The sequence below is a fragment of the Anser brachyrhynchus genome (genome assembly GCF_964034855.1).
Source record: "Anser brachyrhynchus genome assembly, chromosome: 9".
Lineage (NCBI taxonomy): Eukaryota > Metazoa > Chordata > Aves > Anseriformes > Anatidae > Anser > Anser brachyrhynchus.
In genome coordinates, this window is record NC_137703.1 from 1,585,958 (window position 1) to 1,604,768 (window position 18,811).

At 53.8% G+C, this 18,811-nt stretch overlaps 1 protein-coding gene across 3 annotated transcripts in view; it reads left to right on the top strand.

Moving 5' to 3' along the window:
* Window positions 1-18,811, top strand: part of TIPARP (TCDD inducible poly(ADP-ribose) polymerase) — a 30,857-nt gene that overhangs the window by 1,515 nt on the left and 10,531 nt on the right. For 2 of the 3 annotated variants that reach the window (XM_080604774.1, XM_080604773.1), the window contains exon 3: window positions 7,852-8,855. In XM_080604774.1, coding sequence (XP_080460900.1) covers window positions 7,915-8,855 — 941 coding nt within the window. In that variant the 5' untranslated portion in view covers window positions 7,852-7,914. Of the gene's footprint in view, window positions 1-5,453; window positions 5,962-7,851; window positions 8,856-18,811 lie in introns of those variants that run through there. The other variant, XM_080604775.1, reaches the window with a different exon arrangement.

Consider the following 18,811-nt stretch of genomic DNA (forward strand, 5'->3'; position numbering starts at 1 on the left):
CTGGTGCCCATCTGGCTCTCCGTTAAGATGAAGTGTGACTTTGTTTTGTGCAGAAGAATGATGAAAGACTTTTTTTTGGAAAAAACAAACAAGCGCTTTGATTTAAAAAAAACTCTTGGCACTGGGTAACAGGAATGTAAGCAGAACATCGCATACAACAAAACTGTCACCTCATGCTCAGTCTAAGTGTGTCGTGCTCGCTTCCCCAAAAATAAATTGGGACATGGACTTCTGCCAAAGCAATTCAAGTTTTTGTTTAAGTACCCAAATCCGTGTTGTGCTGAATGCATCTTATCTGAAGCTTTTTTCAGAAGCCACTGGGGACATGAGGCTTCAAAACCAGAGGAGCAATGGCTCTTGTTCCCAAGGCGAAACTTGTTCTGCTAACACAGATGTTGGTACTGTCAGCCTTGTAAGTTATGAAGAATGTTGCTTACCAATTTTCATATTAGAACGCGGAAGGAGTGGTACGTATTCTGGAAACACGAGGCTTATCTTTGCTTCTCACACTTCTAAAACTCAGCTGGACTAAGCTAAAAGCTGTAAATTTGGGCAGAGGCATTTCCCAGCAGGGTTTGTTCTGCCCGTTTTGCTGTCTCCACTTCCCTGGGCGAAGTACAGACTCAGAGCCACGTTAGTGTCGGGTTGGAAAGCAGGCTCTGCCCGGCAGCTGATAAGCACCGAACCGTCTGCTCCTCAGCAAAGCTGTGGTTGTCACCTTCTGTGCTAACATGAATCTGAATGTCCCGGGGTCTAAGAACGATTGTCATCAGTCTGACCGTCTGACTTCGGTGTGTGTTACCGATTGGATTCTGACGGTCTGCGTGCTTAGGGTGCACGGGAAAATAATCATGAGGCTGCAGCACAGCGACTCCACGATGTATTCCTAGGTTTGTTTGGTTTTTCAGCTGGTTGATTCGTGCCATCTCTTCCTTTAGGTTCCAAAATCCTAAGAGAATCCCTAACATGCAGAAGGGGCTGCCCCTGTGAGGCAGCGCAGGCAGGGGGCAGCCTCAAGGCGGGTGAGGAGCAGGACCAGGAGAGTTTTGTGGTGGCTCTTCCCATAGGTGCCCTGGGGCTGGGGAGCTGCAGCGCCGTTGTAGCTCCAGTAGCAAATTCCAGTGGTGTGATGCGGAGTTGCTCTGGCTACGTGGCGGTTCCCGTTATCTCACGGGTCTCCAGCAGGTCAGTGCTTGAGTATCTGGGGTGTAATTGGTGTCTCGGCAGTGTGGGGTGGAAGGAGCTGGGCATTTGTGGGGAGGAAGGCAGAGTGTGTCTGCTCTGCTGCTTTAACTGAAGTAATGCACCAAAATTGAGACCAGTATAGATCTGGTCTAAAAGCTTTGCGACAGTTTGCAGCTGTTTATTGTTATCCTCAGGGGGAATTGTGTGTTCTCCTCGTTCTGGCTAGAAGAAATCTGGACAGATTTTCTGTGCTTCTTACACCCGCGGTACTTGATAGTTGGGAATTAAATTCCATGGCCTTACACCGCTCAGTTTGCACCTTCACACCTGCATTCAGTCTGACTTCTGAACGGCGTTCATTGCAGAGCCAACGGACTAGGCTTTGTCAGGGATTTGGGGACCCTTCTGGGACCCCATCTGGGCGGGCTGTGAGGTCCCTTCTGACCCAAACCAGTCTGCGATTCTGTGATGTCCAACAACGAAATCAGAGCAGAGCAAAGAGCTTCACTGTAGTTAAGACTGGGGGAAAAAAAAACCCTCTTTGTTGAAAACAGAACCCTTCTCGTATTCCACAATCCCCGTGTTTACTTGGAGGTGTTGAAGTTTGCCATGCCGGGAGGGATTAGTGCTCTGAAGTTGGATCAGCTGGTGGGGGATTGCTGAAATACAAAAGGCCTCCTCTGAATGAACAGGCACGGCGCTCATAAACTGAGTGGCTTCTGCTGTCTCTGCGAAATAGGTGGATGAGAAGCCTTTCAGTTCTCTCTGTGCTGTTTTTTTTTTGTTTTCTTTGAAGTCTGAGGTTTAAAACTGGAGACAATCTGGCTGTATTATTTTTCAGACAAATCTGTTCTCGGGTGGGGCTTAGAGCGTAGCCCCCAAAACAGCGCAGCTGTCGCAGCTGGAGGGACAGTCCGCGGGCTGGCCTTGAACCAGTGTTCTTCCCAGACAGCTTGAGGGGGTGGCTTCCTCCCCTGGGCATGGATTTGAGAGGAATTCTGAGACGCTGTAAGCAGGGGAGAATGACTGAGTTACGTTTCTCTGCGTTAGGAAGAGGGAAAATAGTTGCAGTGGTCGCTGAGGTGAATAAAGGAGAGTGCGTCACCCAGCGCTGGTGTTCCATCAGCTGTTCTTTTTTAGCTTTGTAGAACACTGAACTGCAATAACCGATTGCTACGTTCACCTTCAGTCTCTAAAAGCTGAAACCTGCTGGATTTCTGTGACACTTGCTGCATCTGGAGGGAGCTCGGTGTAGCGTATGTGACCCGTTTTTGGTGTCTTGAAATGATCTCGTCTGTTCCCGTTTCCTCCTTTAACATTTTAAAAGTTTCTGTTGATAGTTCCTTCTGCATGTAGACCAAAGGTACGAAATGATGTTTATAAGTAGATTCTCGGGGGCTTACTCACTCAGCATTTATCCCAGATACAAAATGGAGCTGACACCTGCCTTGGAAAAAGCAGTATCACATGCAGGACTTGACAAATAACTCTAGAGGTGAGAGTGAAGGTAATATTCAAGGTTGAGTACAGCTGTTCCTCTGACATTGTGCTCTGGGCACTAATGCCTTTCAGACTGGTGCAGCTGCAGGAACAAGCCCTCCACCTAGAAACGCAACTTCCCCAGAGACTCTGGCCCTGAGTATGACTGCTACCATTTTTTTCTCTTTCTACTTTGTGATAAACCTTTGTCGTTTCATGGCCTGGGCCTGGATGCGAAAGGTGCTGCTCGCTGGCAGCGTGGAATGGGAACCGCTGGGGCGGGCACAGGACCCCGGTGGCGCTGAGCGGTGGGGTCCCAGCTGCTTTCCCAGGCTACGGCACGAAGCCCGCGCCGCTCCCCGGAGGCCCTCCTGACCTAAAGCTGCAGGAACCAGCGTGGCTGAGATTCGGTCGTTGCTGAGCATTGCTAGCGGAGAGAGACTTTAGCAGAGCATGTGTTCAATCCAGCGGGGCTGCACCTTGGAATTCCTGCTCTCCTCATCCTCAGAGCATCCTCCTGCATCCTGCAGAGCGAAGCGAGAGCCAGCCCACTAGGTGTCACTCCAACAAAGGCCACCAGGACGCCGGTGTTAACCTCTTGCTGCCCTCCTCCGTGTTCATTTCCGTTAGCGGCCTGCATCGTTTCACCTTCATGTCAACACATCGAGCACTTTTTTTATTCTTAAAAAAACAAACTAAAACAAAACAGACAAAAAACCAACCCACAATTAAAATTCCTGGTCCTGGAATTAAGAGACTTGATAGAAATAGACTCGAAGTGTCTTACTTGTGCAATTTGTAAGGGAGAGAAAAGAAATCTACATCCCATAGCCTGAGTGTGATGAAAAACGGACTGTTGCACAGTTCCTGCAAAAGTCTAATAGGAGGGGAAGAGTCAGCACATCTTAATAGCAGTGAACTGCTCAGAGATCCTCTTTTTTCCGTCTGTTAAAAAAAAATCTGCGTCGTTGACACTTGTTTTTCCGTGGTGCTGAGATAACCTGTCTGCTGGCACGTGGCTGTCGGAACAGGGGTCGGGCTAGAAATGTTATTTGAAGGCAATTAGCACTCATCGTCATCAAGTGTCATGAAATGGGAGAAATGAAGTTCATGAAGGGAACCCAGGTACCACTGAAGACAATTTGGTTCTCGTCTTGATTTGTGGTGTGAGGGGGGCCGGTTGCTGGTGCTCTGTATGCCCCGAACCCACCGGGGGCGGTGTCGCTGAGCATCTCGCTCAGAGTTCTCTTTCTTAATGTCTTGAAATCTGTGAAGCGTACATAAAACTACCTGAAGACAGGATTGTTAAGCATCCCCAGAAGTCCCCCTGCAGAGGTTCATAACCTTTGATGGGAGGGCTTCTTCGTGCCCCCTGCTAGCCGCCACCAGCAGCTCTTCCCTGCGATGTGATGGCAGAGGATCTCTTAATGGTTTTAAGGAGCCCTTTAATGGCTCAGCGTTGCCTTTCCGTGATGAGAGCCGTAGCCTTTCCCGTGTGGTAATGCAGGCGTGCACATCTAGCATCTTGTAGGTGAAGGCACCCCGAGAACACGTGAAGGGCTGACTGGAGGAGGTTCGGCTAGCTGGGTGATGGGGGAGCTGACTAAAGGGCTTGTATTTACCTCCTAAGCTTGGCGGCGCGGGGACAAGTTACGGAGGGCAGCGTGGCGTCTAACAGCTTTGTCCTCTGCTGGCTTATCCGCCAGTACATGGAGCTAAAATTAGAGCTCGTGTCAGCGCCCGTTCCTCTGCCTTTTCTCCCTGGAAAACGCAGGGGGCAGCAGAAGCTAAACGAGCCGGGCTTGGGATTTCATGGCTCTGGGGGAGCTGAGGAGGTGCAGCCGCCTGCTTCCGCAACATCCCTCAGCGCCCAGCACCATTTGTCGACTTCGTACCAAACAGAGACGGAAAATCGCCGTAGCTGCGATGTGACGTGCTGGAGGCAGTTGAGGATGGCCGTTCTGCAGGTGCTGAGAAAAGGTCTCGTGGCCGCCACTGGAACAGTCAGCCTGGAAGCCTTGTTTTAACTGCGAGCACTGGAGTCAGAGACATTCCCCCTCTTTCCGCAGCAGATCAGGGTGCCTGCTGCTGATTGCGTTATTTGCAGGTCGGAACCACGAAGTACCGCGTTCGCCCTGAGGCGGTTGCCGTTTGGAAGGAATAATGAAAGCTGGTGTTCGCTCGCTGAAGGCTTAAGCGTGTGTTTAAAAATGAGGTCACGCTTCCACCCTGGCCACAGGTTCTTTACAGATTTCATTGGGGCGGCCTCAGAGCCGGCTGCGTGTCCTGCTGCCGTGCCATGGTGTGTTTCCTTTAGTGACACGCTTGTCTGGGGAGGGATGGCAGTGCCAGGCTGCCCCTCGCCTCGCCCCCCCCTTGCAGCAGCGCCGCCGGGGGAGCCGTGGCGGCCTCCGGACCCGTGTGCGAGCTATCGGTGCCTCACGGCCGAGTGAGCCGTTCCTGCCTTCTGCGCTTGTCACGGAAAAGAAGCAGCGGCCGTGTGCCCCCTGCCCTTCCCGGGCCGGGGCTGCGCTGCGGGGCGGGCCGTGGGCTCGGGGAGGGCTTTGGCTGCCCGGGGGGGGGGGCACGGCACCCACGGCCCCGCCGCGGGGAGGCACCGAGCGCCGGGGCGCTGCCGGACGGGCCGTGCCGTGCCGAGCCGTGCCGTGCCTTCCCGTCCCGTCCCCGCACGGGCGGTGCCGGCTCCGCCCCGGGCCCGGCGGCTCCGGAAGCGCCGCTTAAAGGCCGCCGGGGGCAGGGGGGGCGCGGCCGGCGCTGGGGCCGCTGGCGGCGCTGCGGGCGGCTCGGATCGGATCAGATCGGCACGGCACGGCACAGCTCAGCACAGCTCGGCACGGCACGGCTCAGTTCAGCTCAACTGGGCAAGACTCAGCGGCTGGGAAGGCTGCGGCGAGAGGCCGGCCGGGGCAGGCGCTTCTAATTTTTTATATTTATCGTTATTAGTTTTTTCTTTTTTTTTCTTTTTTTTTTTAATTTTTTTCTTTTTTTTTTCTTTTTTTTTCTTTTTTCTTTTTTTTTCTTTCCTGCTTTTTTTTTTTTTTTTTTCCCATTTTCCCTCCGTTTCGCTGCTGCCGCCCGCCCCTCCAGGAGGCTGCCCGCGCCCGGCGGTGGCGGCGGTGGCTCGCCCGCAGCGGCCCCGGCGGCAGCGCCCTGCCGGGAGCGGAGCGGGGCCGAACCGGGCAGAGCCGGGCCGGGCCGGGCAGAGCCGAGCCGGGCCGGGCCGGGCCGAGCCCCCTCGCGGGCGGCGGGGCCGTGCTGCCCCCGCTGAGCCAGCCGGTAGGTGTGCACGGGGCGGCTCTCCCTACCCTACCCTACCCTACCCTACCCTACCCCACCCCTACCTTCCCCCTGCCTCCCCCCACCCCATCCCCATCCCGCGGGCGCTGGGCTCGCCCCCTTCGGCGAGGGGCAGGAGCCGTGGGGTCCGGTGCGGAGGGGCTGAGCCCCCCCCCCAGCAGGAGGTCTCCTTGTGCCGGGCGCCTTGTGCGAGCAGGGCACCGCGCTCGGTGGCTGCTGAGGTCGCTTCTAAATAGTGGTGCCGGGGGGTGGACGTGAAACGGCTGAGATCGGAGCGGGCAGCCCTGCTGTCGCTGTGCCCGCTGCCTGCTGTCCGTAGAGGCGCCGGGAGGCTCAGCTTCATGCATAGGGCAGCTCCCTAATATAAAGTAACCGCGTGAGCAAACCGGCGTTGAAATAGCGATGGAGGCACAGCTGAACCAGACCCTAAGTCGCTCGTGGCGCTGCCCGGCACAGCGGGGCGCTGAGCCTGGGCACGGGGAGGTGAAGCAGCTGAGGGGGCTGAAGGCTCTGGAGTTACCTGAAGGCTTACGGTACCCTTAGGAAGAGCGTTCCCTGCTATGTGTGTGCGAGGATAAAAGAGAAACAGTAATGCTGGAGTTTGCTTTTACTGGTGGCTTTAAATGTAGGAGCAGGAAAGCAGAGAGGTTCAGCTTCTTTTTTTTTCCTGGCTGCCCTGACAGTGCCGTTTCCCAGGGCAATGCGAAAGCCTCGCAGTGCGTGCTCCAAAACAGGGGAGGCTGGGTGAGAGATTGTCCAGAGCAGATCCTCGGCAGTAAGACAAATGCCCAATTCTGTCAGTTTTCTGATTTGGGGTTGAAACGGGCAGGCGCTCTGCTTGGAACGCGTTGACCAGGAAGTGATCCTTAGTGGGCTCCGCGCCAGCCTTGGAGGCTCCGGGCAGGGCGAGCGGAGAGGGTCTAATTAAAGGTAATCAAATGTTACGTGACTCCTGATTAGAAGGCAGACGGCTTGCTCTCCGGCGACCTACGAGACGTACCATTTATTTGTACTTCAGAAAAAAAAAAACAAAATTTACTTTTCATCTTGGGGGCTAATCGGGTTTGTCTCCGTGCCCGAGTCGCCGGCCCCCCTTTGCCTCCCTCGCCACCCGGCGTTGGGCCCCGCCGCGGAGGCTGGCAGGAGGTGAGCGAGCCGGCGTGCCGGCGTGCCGCGGCCCCGCAGGGTCACCGGGTGCGTGAGTCAGGCAGCGCGCCGCGGGCACGGCCGGGTGCGCGAGGGGGGAGCGGCGGCTGCCGGCTGCGAGCCCTGGGTCCCGGCCCCGCTCTGGGCACCGGGACGTTGGGCGCGAGGCTGAGCGAAGGCAGCGGTTCTCCAGCGGTGCTGCCGGGGGTGCGTACGGGATCGGGTCGGAGGAGGTATGGTGGGATGGAGGGAGAGCGTCTGTCCGTCTGTCCGCTGTGAGGAGGGGCGGCGCGGTGGGAGCGTTGGGGCTGCGCGTCTGCCCACGCGCCTGGTCTCGGGGCTGTGTTTGGGGGGGACGTAGAAGTGACCAGCACGGCGCCTGCTTTTGTGGAATGTAAGGAGCCAAAGTGCCGCTCGCTAGCGAGCATCATCGTGGGGAGGAGGGCATCGCCCCATCCCCTTCCCGCCCCCCTTAGGGACCGTGTGTGCGTGCCTGAGTGTCTCTGAGATCTCATGTGTGAGGAGCTGATGAGTGTGTGTTTGGGATTAATTAGCCGGAGTTTAGCTGGTTTCATGCTTTACGTGCCTAGGGGCTACCCGCAGTCACAGAGAGGGGAGGAGTTTTGCTGTTGCTGGCTCGAAATCCTCTCCAGGGGTGATCTTGTTCGTGTCAACCCTGAGCAATTAGAGAGATTAACTGTCTTGTTTTCCTTTCTGCCCTAGATTGATTCTGGTGAGGCTCTGGGACATTTGAAAGTGATTTGGAGAGAGCAAAGTGTGTGTCTGATGGACACCGAAGCCAAGGCAGCGTGTGTTGTGCAGCAGGCTCACTGCCCGGGAATGAAGTGCCCTCCTCCGGAGGACTTTCCTCCTCAGATAAGACTGTCGGAGAAGATTCCGCCGGTGAAGCCTTGCTTCAAGAAGAAGCAGCAAGTGCAGAAGAGGCTGGACACACAAACTCTGCGCGCCTTGCGGCCGATCTTTACCAGTTTGCTGGGAGCCGGGACCCTGGATAGGGTCTTTGTGCCCAGAGGCCAGGGTGGTGGAGGTCATAGTGGTTTATGTGAACCTGCTGTGAAAAAGACTCTGGAACTCAGTACTTCGTGCCCCCAGCCAGAAAGTAACGTGGCCGTGCTGGTGCCCTCAGCCCCAGATGTGCAGACCCAGCTGCCGGGGGCTCATCCTGCTCCTGGGCACCCTGAGCAGGAGGTGCAGGCAGGGGAGCGAGGCTTCTCCTCAGAAACTCCTCCTGGAACCGCTGCTGAGACAAGTGCTGAATCATTCCAGGATCACCCTTTGCACCCACCTCCTAGCGATGGTGCAGCTTGTCCTTTGTTCCCAGACAAGGTTCTGGAAAGCTACACCTCTGGCTTATTCCCGGAGGGTAGCTGTCCCGTGCAATACGCTTTGAACCCAAGCAATAAATTCAGCGCCGGGATATTCCAGGATAAAAGCGAGGAGGCTTCTCTCGATTTGGTATTCGAGCTCCTGAACCAGTTGCAGTATCACACCCACCAGGAGGATGGGATAGAAATCTGTGTGGATTTTCTCCAGGGCGCGTGTGTTTATGGCAGTGATTGTCCCAAACACCACACGGTGCTGCCCTATCACTGGCAGGTGAGGAGGACGGCAACTCAGAGCTGGCAGAGCGTGACCAACGATTCCCAGGAGCACCTGGAAAGGCTCTACTGCAACCCCGACAACGACAGGATCAAAGTGAAATACCGGTAGGTGCCTGGCTTTGGTTACTTCCTAGCAAAGGGCTGCTTAACCGTGCCCTGGTGCAGAAATAGAACAGGATATGCCCTCTTTTTGTCTGGTATCTCGTATACAAGTGTTTTCCAAAGCTTGTCGCGATGTTGCCTTAAATATATCAGAGAAGTTTGCTGCGGAAAATTCTTGTGTGCCTCTTAAAGCTGCTGTTTAGAACTGGGAAGTGCTCTCTGGAGCAAAAGGAGTTGAGGCGTGTGAAATGAGAAAACTTCAGTCCTGTAGGAATGGAGAGAGCTGACGGAGACTGTTGTGCAACGTTGTGCTCGTTCTTGGCATTCCTGATTAGTCTCTCCTCTGTTAGAAAGCGGCAGCAGGAATGAGCCTCCGCAGTGACTGAACAGGGGGGGTACGGCAGTGCTCCTGTCGCGGGGAGTCCAGGTTGAGTCTGGATCCAGACTGGCCACGCACTCCGGGCGCAGCCTTCCTGATTGCACGCTAAAAACTGTAGTTAGGTTGGTGCTGTGTCGTGTCTCGACTGCAGCTTCCCCGAGGCTGGTCACCTGGGGTGACGTTTCAGTCAGGTCGGGAGGAACGGCCTTAACAGCGCGTTCAGAAATGCTGGGTTTCCATTTAAGCATCGTCCTCTGAAAATGGTAAACTGCATTCGGAGTTCTCGTTTCTCTGTACGTAGTAGCGTTCTCTAATCTCAGAAAATGACTGAAGAACATGGGAAACCAAAAAGATGTTTGTTATCAATTTAGGCTTGTTCCGGCGCCCTGAGATCAGAAACAAAACTGCCTCGGCGTTGTACCGCCGCTTCCCTTCTGAATGGGAGCAGCGAGCGCCCTTGTTTACGAGTTCATCGGGTCTATGCGGCCTGTGCTCTGAGTGCGGGGCGCAGGCTTCGCTTCTGAGTTCTGAATCATTTCTTCTTCTGGAGGAAATAAGAACCCACATTTCTCATAGCCCGTCTGCCCTGCCGTACCCTGGCAGGCTGGTGCCGCTCGCTCCAGCAGCGGTCGAGGGTCAGAGACATTTGGGTTGCAGGGGGAACTGCGAGTTTGTCTTTGCCACCCAAGTCCTTGTGGATTTGTTCTTGTCGCCCCTTCTTCCTTCTGCTTCCCGAAGAAGTATATTCCTCCTTGCTGAGATTGGTGAGGTTTCCCGTTAGGTGTCAGAGACCCAGCGTAATGCTCCGTGTGTCAGAGTCTTTACATGCACCGAACGGGGCATTGGGTTGGGCGCCAGATCTCAGCTCCATCAGCCTACAGGTTCATCTCTTTGTCCTGGGAAAATACAGCGATCTGACGTAAAATCTTGTAACTACACAGCAGATAAAATTCGCTGTTGTTTACGAAAGAGACACTTCCATTTTTTCCAAATATTTAAAAAGATTTCTAAAAACAGAGAACAGCAAATGTCGGTACGAGAAAAGCCTCTGCACGTAATTCAAGTTTGAGCTCTGTGCAAATAAGCACACTGGGTTTTGTTCTGTTTTTTTTTTTTTTTTTTTGGAGCGTGTATCGCAGCCTGTTGCTACACACACGCTCTACCTGCTCCCAGCGATGGAGCCCAGGGTGATTACCTCTGAAGGAAGCACGGCTCCCTGACTGCTTAGTCATCGCACCCCCAGCCTGCAACGTTGGCTGAACCCGCCGGCCGCCTTTACGCTCATTTTGCCGGTTTCCAGCCTGGTGAGTGAGCGTTTTGGCCTCTTGGTACCCTGAGCTTCTGCCTGAGCTGGTCGGGAAGCAAGGCGGCAGGGCTGCTGGCAGACACGTTGCGTGCTGTCACTGGGCCGCGGGTGCCCAGCGCTGCAGCAGGGCGCTGCCGGGGCAGGGGCAGCCCCTTCGTGCTCTCGTGCAGGGTTGGAAGGCTGTATCTTCATCGTCTCTTCTCCTGCAGCAATAAGCTGCAAGCTCTGTGGCTCCTGGACGGATTCACCCCCTCGGAGAGCTGCGTGTCCCTAGTGGGTATCAGCAGGAACCCAGAAGTGAAACTTCTTTAAGACCGGAGCTCCTGGCCGCGAGCCTTGAACCTGATACGCCTTGAAACTGCGCGTGGTTTTGAACGAGATCTGGAGCTGGGGGAAAACGTTTGCCCGGGACTTGCGGCGAGCTCCCTCTCGCGCCGTGCCATCCCCTGCGGCCGGGCTGCGCGTGACTCCCGGTGCCTTTTTGCTGGGTCCCCGCAGGCCGCCGGCCTCCCCCTGTCCCCGGGCCGTTGGCGTCTCCTGGCAACGAGATGCAGAGAGCAGCGTGCCCGCCGTGCCGCGAGGCTCGCGGACGTGCTGGGACAGCTCACGGTTCGCATGGTTACCGCGTTATTTGGCTAGAGCCGTTAATCTCTTGTGGTCGGACTCGCTGTGCAGGCCTATCTCTCCAGATTGCATGCGATGAGGAAATGTCTGCTCGGCGCTTTGCATGTCCAAGAAAGGCCACGCAGAAGCCTGACGGATAGCCAGCGGGCGGTAGCTGTCCGTCGGCCTTTGCTTTAAACGCAGTTTATGCGGCACGATTGCTGTGGGCCGCACGCCCAGTGCCGTCGGGGTGCGCTGCCCCCGTGAAGTGGGGCTGTTCACGGTGGTGGGAGAGTGGCTCAGCTGGAGAATAAGCTCCGGACTCAGATAGGGTGTTCTTCAAGTAGCTGTTGGTGTAAATCTTTATTCGTGTCGGCGTTATCGAGACAAAGGATGTCAAGTAAACATTCACACGCTGCCTCTCGCCTGAGGGGGACCCGGTCTCCAGGCAGGAACAGCGGTAACCCCTCTTCAGTCACCTCTTTGTACCAAGTTGCCTTGGCTGCTCACTCGTTAGTTTGGCCTCAAACTGCATCTAAACCTTCATCATAAACTCTGGGTTTGCTTTCTTAAATCTTACCAAGTAGTTACGGCCAAATACCAGTCTGCCTAAACAAAGGGGGGATGTGAGCAGGATACAGTATCTACAAGTTTTCTTCGTGCATGTGAGGAGAGGCCCTGGAGAAGTTCCAGCCTGTAGCTAAGGGTTGGAGAGAACAAAGCCGAGTGCTGCTTTCCACCTGAGAGCACCCAGGCTGTGATAGTTTGAGATGCCCTTCAGTAAGGGGAAGCGCTTGGCAGCAGAACCCGGCAGGTTTTCCCCGTGCACCTGTCTGATCGTGCATATGCTGCTTTTCAAAACAAGCAACCTTGCTGCTGCTGACAGGAGGACTTGTTTAAAACAACTGTGCAGTTCCTGACCCCCAGATCCCCCCTCTCTGGCTGGAATCCCCCCCCTCGGCCAGGGGAGCCATCCCTCTGTGCCCGGGGACTTGCAGCCTCCGCTCAGCTGCGTGCACCCGGCCTATCGCAGCTCACAAAACGACGGCTCCTCGGACGTTTTGACTCTGTTGTTGTTATTTTTTTTTAATGTAGCAGCACTCTATAAAAATAGAAATATCCTGAAACCGGTTAAAATGTAGTAGTTAAGAACACAACCTTCTGCAGCCCGTCTCTGCAATCTGAGGCCATGCGGTTGCCCGGTTCCTTTTCCGCCCACCTACATCTGTCTTTGCTCTAAATAAAGCATAAGCCTCGCTGTCCAACTGCAGGCAGGTTCTGCAGAGGACTAAAAGCCTCTATTTTCGTTACCCGTGTGTGTTATGGACTGATTCCCTGCAGCTGGAGAGCACAGGCCAGCAGGCACGGCCGCAGCCAGGAGAGGCAGGTGGGACGCACGGCCCGTGTTCTGCCAAGGGAAGGGAGGGACAAAGGTTTGTGTGCAGGGAACGAGGCCTCCTTCGCTCTTGGCTTCCGTGCTGTAACTCGTCCTGGTGCTGTCAGGATGTGCCTCTGTGATTCGGGAGTCCGGGAGGGCGCGGTGGAAGCACGTCGGTCGTTCAGGGGCTTCTGCACGTGGTCTGACGTGTTAAATGGTTAAATTTGGGAAGTTTTCGTTCTGATCTGCACAGCTGTCAGTGTGCGAGAGAACTCGTGTTGTTGATAACAGCGGAGATGAGAAAACAGCTGACATTCAGCGTGCCTTGTGATTTTGTGCGGCGTTTCGTGAGTACGCACGGCTGAGTGGGTCTGAACGTCTTCTAATTCCCCGCTAGAAGGAATGCAAAACAGGGCCCCTACATAAAGAGCATGCGAAGTGTTTTTAGAAGTGTTTGCCTTGTGCTTTATGCCAGCGTGCTCCAATGAATGCGTTTTTACCCGATTTATAGCAGCATTTACATATGAACTAAAGCTAATTGGCTTCTGGCTGTACAAATCGGGTGAAGTTGCAGGCACGGCGCGGAGCTGCCAGGAGTCAGCAGTCGCCCCTGTCCCTTGTCTCGGTCCGTGTCAATAACCAGATTTTGGAAACGGCATCACCTGGCGTCAGGCTGCGGTCAGGCTGCTCCGTGTGTGCTCGGGGCAATAAGGCAGCCCTTTCTGAAAGGAGGACTGACGACTGCGCAGAGGAGGTGCCTGCAGGTAACCCGGCGGTCACAGCGGTGCTGCACTGTCTGCCGGCCCCCTCCGTTAGGGATGGGGAACAGAAAGAGGCTGCTGCAGTTATTTGCTTAGGGAGAGCAGCGATCGTGAAGTTCCTGCCTAGTTGGCACGTGTCGGCGTGAATTCGGGCTGAGTAATACCTGTAAGATGCGCTTCTCGTAGTCAGAGGTATGAAGTCTCTTTTCTGGGCTGCTGCCTGTGGAGGATGTGGGGTGAAACACCTGGATGGCATTCGGAAACCGAAACACCTGGCCTGGTGGCTGCTGCTGCAGGTTAGCCGTGGCCTGCCTACGGTCGTGTTACGTAAAGCCTTGCTGGGACTGGTACAGTTTCAGTATTTATCATGAATCTCAGAGGTGCTTCTCGGTAGTTAACTCCTGAGATTGGATAACGTTGTAAAGTAGAAAAAAGCTCAGGTATGTGTGCGCAGGAAAGTTTTTGAAAAGTGGGGCTGTAGACTGCATCCGAATGCTTCAGAGAGTGCTGGCACTGCGGCTGTGTGAAAGCAAACACCGTTCTCAAGCAGTTTGAGAACCTGCTCCCATCCAAGCGCCACTGCCACGCAGAGCTGTGCTCCTGCTGTCTCCAGAACAAATACCATGGGCCCCTGACCCCAGAGAGCACTTAAAGGGAGAAAAAAGAACCTTCTATTCAGTACGTTTTCAAATTTACACTTCTAAGGTGGTGTAAAAGTCGCTGAATTTGTAGCCAGAAACCCGTGTTACTACATGCATGGCTAGTGTCTTGTGTCTTCCAAGCTCTAAAAAAAAGTGTTCACTCTGAAAATATTGTGAGTAAAAGCTTGGGGTCGAATAGCTTAGTCCCTCATGGTGCCCTGTAGCAGCAGCAAGCTCAGCTGATGGGTTTTAGAGCTGCTTTGTGCCATTGCAGCGATACCAAAACCCAGGCAGAAAGCCCCGGGTGGAACATCCTCAGCCGGCGTGGGCAGGAGGCCTGTGAGAGCAGCACGCTGCCTCGGGCAGGGGCAGCCCTGCTGCAAAGAGAAGCCGAAACGTGGATCCAGGTTATGAGAAATGCGCTGCGTGCAGCAGTCCTGGGAAGATCCGAACACATTTGCCATCCTTATTGCTTTGTTAGGACCCGGCAGGCGCTCACACCAGAGGACCGCGTTACCCCAGCACCCCGCTGGCTGCCCGGAGGGGAGGGAGGCAGGCGGAGCGGCCGGGGCGTGCTGCGGGCACAGCCTGCCTGCTGCAGGCCCTGAGCCCGAGCTGGTGCCTGCGTCCTGCCAGCTCCGTTGCTGTAGCGATGGAAAAACACGGGCTTGTGTGTTTGTTTGTTTGTTTTCCGAGGCTGGAGCCTGTAGCTGCGTGGTAAATCTTTCTGGAGCACCTTTATCTCTTCTGCTTCTTTCTGACCGTCCATCTGCTGCGCGCCTTACAGCAGAGCGAAGCAGTGTCACGCAGGAGGGAACAAATTAAGTGAAACAGTGAACTCATTTCCTGCCCTGTCACCTGCTGCCCCTCTCGTTTCAGTGACAGAACACCAGGGACCGATAAGATCGAGGCTGCGGGCTCGTGTTTACCGGCTTGTGTTCCTTCTTGCCCCGGCGTGCAGCAGCGCTCCATGCAGGAGGGTGATGCTTTCTTTTCGCAGACGTGTTCCCCTTAGCAGCTGGGTAGGGTCTGGCAGCATTCGCATTGCTGTCTGGTGAAGAACTGCTTGAAGAGACCGTGTCCCTTGCTGAGTGCTCGCTGGGCCCTTCCCTTACTTGCTGTTACTCCCAGTGGAATCGGTACCAATTTTGATGGGAGTCTCTTCAGGCTGCAGTCATCTAAGACCTGCTGTTGGTACTACCAACTGCCGGCACCTGTGCTTCAAAAGAAAGGTCTCGCTAGGACGTTATACTGCAAGTGCCGCTCGGTTTCCTCTCATCTCCCACCTGGAGCCGTGCTACAGCCTGCACCTTCCAGCCCTGCTGGCCAGGGGAGGGGAACTACGTGGTGTGGGGTCAGCAGGCGGCGCGCAGACCTGGCTTACAGCTCCTGTAGTAACCGAGTTGGATCTGGCGAGCCCTGCAGGCTTCAGTATTACAGGTTTTCGTACCTGCTTGGGTCTCTTAAGTTCCTTTGCTCCCCTGAGTGCCTTTCAGGTTGTTGCTATTGCAGAGAGGAACTGGCTTAGTCATAGAGAGAAAATCAACAGTTTCATCATCTAAGCAGTGTTTAGCTCTCAGTCGTGCTTTGTATCACAGCTGTTCTGATGGGAACCGAGTTTCATTTCCTGCACTAACCTTTGTTGATCACTCCGTTTCTTTTTTTTTTCTGAACTCTGTTTGCGGTGAGACTCATGACATGTAACTGAACTCAGGAGAAGAGTTTGAAACCACATGCGTTTTCATAGCATTTACAAAAGCTGTTTCTTCTAGTCATCTATTCGTACATAGGATGAAAGTTCTGCAATTCTTACGAAGTGGAAAGAGCGTAGAAGATTCACACAGGACTGAAGTTCTTCAGAAGAGCACAAGGCAAAGTGAACCCAAACCATCCTTACTTTAGCAGGCTACCTTCATCACCCCAAGGCATTAATATTATATTAATATTATTAATATTATAACTTGCTGTTAGAGGTGCCTGCCCAGTTCGGTGTCCTGAAGAGGTTGTCATTGTGTCAGGCCTTACGGTGAGGGTACAGAGAAAATGTGGCTTACTCGGGGAGCCAGGTCCTGCTTTTGAGGGCACTTGTGGAATTTTGTTTTGAACTGCTGCTGTTACACAGCACCAAATTTGGTTTTCTTTGTGTGCTGTACTCTTAATAGGGTTCAATATGCTTATTCTTTTAGTGAAAATAATTCCATTGAGCTGCTTTATTTTATAAACAGACCTTTATTTGGTTAGTCATTGAGGAGGAGTTCTTAAGAAATCTCTGTTCCCACCTCTTGCAGATTCTCTGTATGATTTTGGAGAAGCTGTTTAAGTCTCTCCGGGGTAAAATGGGGATAGCAATCTCTGCTTCAGAAGCAGGAAGCTTTGCGGTGTTTGCAGAGAAGTTCAATAAATTTTAATTTGGAAACACTGTAGAAAAAAACCTGTTGTTTTTATTACTCATTTCAAGCCGTCCTGCAGCTTGTTCCTGCTGCGGTGCACACAGAGTAACGCTTTGTCCCCCCGAGGTATCTGAAGCCTGCCTGCTTTCCCGAGCACCTGCCAAGCTGGAGTCACCGTCTCCTTTCCGCTCTTCCCCCGGCCCCGTGTGTCCGTGTGCCGCCGTGCCATCACCGTGCCATCGCCGCGCCATCGCCGCGAGCGTGGGCGCTGCCATGTGCGCAGCTCCCCGCGCTGCCGCAGCTGCGTGCCGCACCGCCAGTGCTCCCGTGCTGCTCCGGGGAGCAGAGCGGTGCCGCGGGCGGCTGGGTGGCGTGCTCTTGGTTTCCCCCTCCCCGTTAGGATTCAACCCACAGTGGTTGCTTCATCCTCTCCTTTAGGTCGCAGCTTTCTGTTTCAGCGTACGCTGTGCCTCAGAAGGAGCTGAGCATCGTGCTGCGGTGAAGGTAAAGGGATGTTGTCCTAAAGAACGTTTCGGACGCAACCTTGAGCATCCAGCAGTCTCTTCTTGAGCCCTAAACGTGGGGTCTTTGTCCTGTATTTAGGCCGTGGGCAGTGGAGAGGTGCAGTTGTCACATTTGCTTTCATCACCGGTGTCTTAAAGCTGCAAGCAGGAATATAATCACGCAATCACCCGCCGTAATCACAATTCATTTTTTTTCCATGGCCTCGCATTATATAAGCTGGTAATAGGCTTCTTAATATACAGAGGAAGTGCTTAAACTGAAGAGCTATTATTAAACAACTGCTAAATGTATTTCAGGATTTCAGAGCTTGAATGCCAGTAAATGTAATTTGAAAAAGTGAATACTTCTGAATAGAAACTGTTAATGCAAATAAATAAAAAAGTAATCTATATTTTATGTGATTTAAGATTTTTAGCAGAAGAATGTGGTTTCTTATTCCCCATATTATAAATTATCCCCCCAAAAATCAGGCAGTTTTCCGGCACATGATGTATTTTTCAGATGCAGTCACTTAAATAAATGCATTTGTCTAAAATTTTCAGCTGTATAAAATGCATTGTTACTCTAACTAATGTGAGGTACAAAATGAGGGGACTTCAAAAGTATATAGTTAAAATATTCATGGAAAAATTAGTTTGTGTAGACTTCAGTGTGTTTAGATAATTTGATCGCTCAGTTTTCTGTTAAAATTAATGGAAAGTAGCGTTCTAAACCCTTCACTGGCTTAAAAAAAAAATAAAAGTGCCATTTTAAAGCATCCCTATTTTAACAGAAGTTTGAGTTTCAGGAAAATTCTTCTGCGTTACATCCCGAAGGAAACTGCTGAAGCTTTCTCTATCCATGGCTGCGGGCGATGGACAGAGGATGCCGCACCAGTTTTTAAATTACCCGTATGTCAGGAATAACTTGAGCCCACCTTTTCCCCAGGGAACAAGGCAGCCTCCGGGGCTCCCCCCTGCAGCTCTTTCCCCAGGAGGCTGCGGAGCTGCGGCCCCGAGGAGGGCCCGTCGCTTCGGGTAACAGGCACGCGCCGAGGGGTTGCTCAGAAACGCTGTGACCTTTACAGGCAGGCAGACCCATCATTTCTGTTTCGAAATGAGAAGACCAGAGCACTTCACGTGTTGTATTCAAATCCAGAGCGTACGTGCGTGTCCGGCCCAGGGCAGGCCTCGTGGCGGCCTGCAGCTCCCTCACGGGGAGCGGGGGGGCAGGCGCTGAGCTCTGCTCCCTGGGGACAGCGACGGGACCCGAGGGGACGGCATGGAGCTGGGACAGGGGAGGGTCAGGATGGGGGTTAGGGAAAGGTTCTGCACCCAGAGGGTGGTCGGGCTCCCCAAGGGACATGGTCACTGCACCGAGCTGCTGGAGCTCAAGGGGCGTTCGGATAGCGCTGTCACACACAGGGGCTGGGCTTTGGGTGCTCCTGTGTGGAGCCGGGAGCTGGATTTGGTGACCCTCGTGGGTCCCTTCCAGCTCCGGATGTTCTGTGGCTCTCTGGCAATCAGCTGTCTGGGCGGTTGGTGCCCAGGTTTGCGCTGCGGTGACCTCTCAGCGTGTGGTGGGGAGCAGAGAGTGTCCGGCCTCAGTTCGCTTACAGGGACGTGGATCTGACGGAGAGGAGGTGTAAACAGAGCTGCAAAAATGTAAGAAATTCCAACCAGCAGACAGAATCGCTGCATTTTTCGGTAGTGAGAGAAACAACTTGGCACGTTCTGCACAGGTTTCGCAGAAAAATGCTCAGCTTTCAGATAACCTATTTGCAGCGTAAGCTCCCATTAGCTGCCAGCCTTGTAAGTCTCAAACAGAGTCTTACGGGATAGACAGGTACAACTCAGCTGTAGCGAGGTTTTATTTGCTATAGGAGATAAGCTTATGGAAATTTCTTTTACTGGAACTGTACGTGAAGTGTTCACATTGTTACAGCACTGCTAGAAGAAAGCGGCACAGACACCCAACAGTTCCTCGCTTGCCCTGCA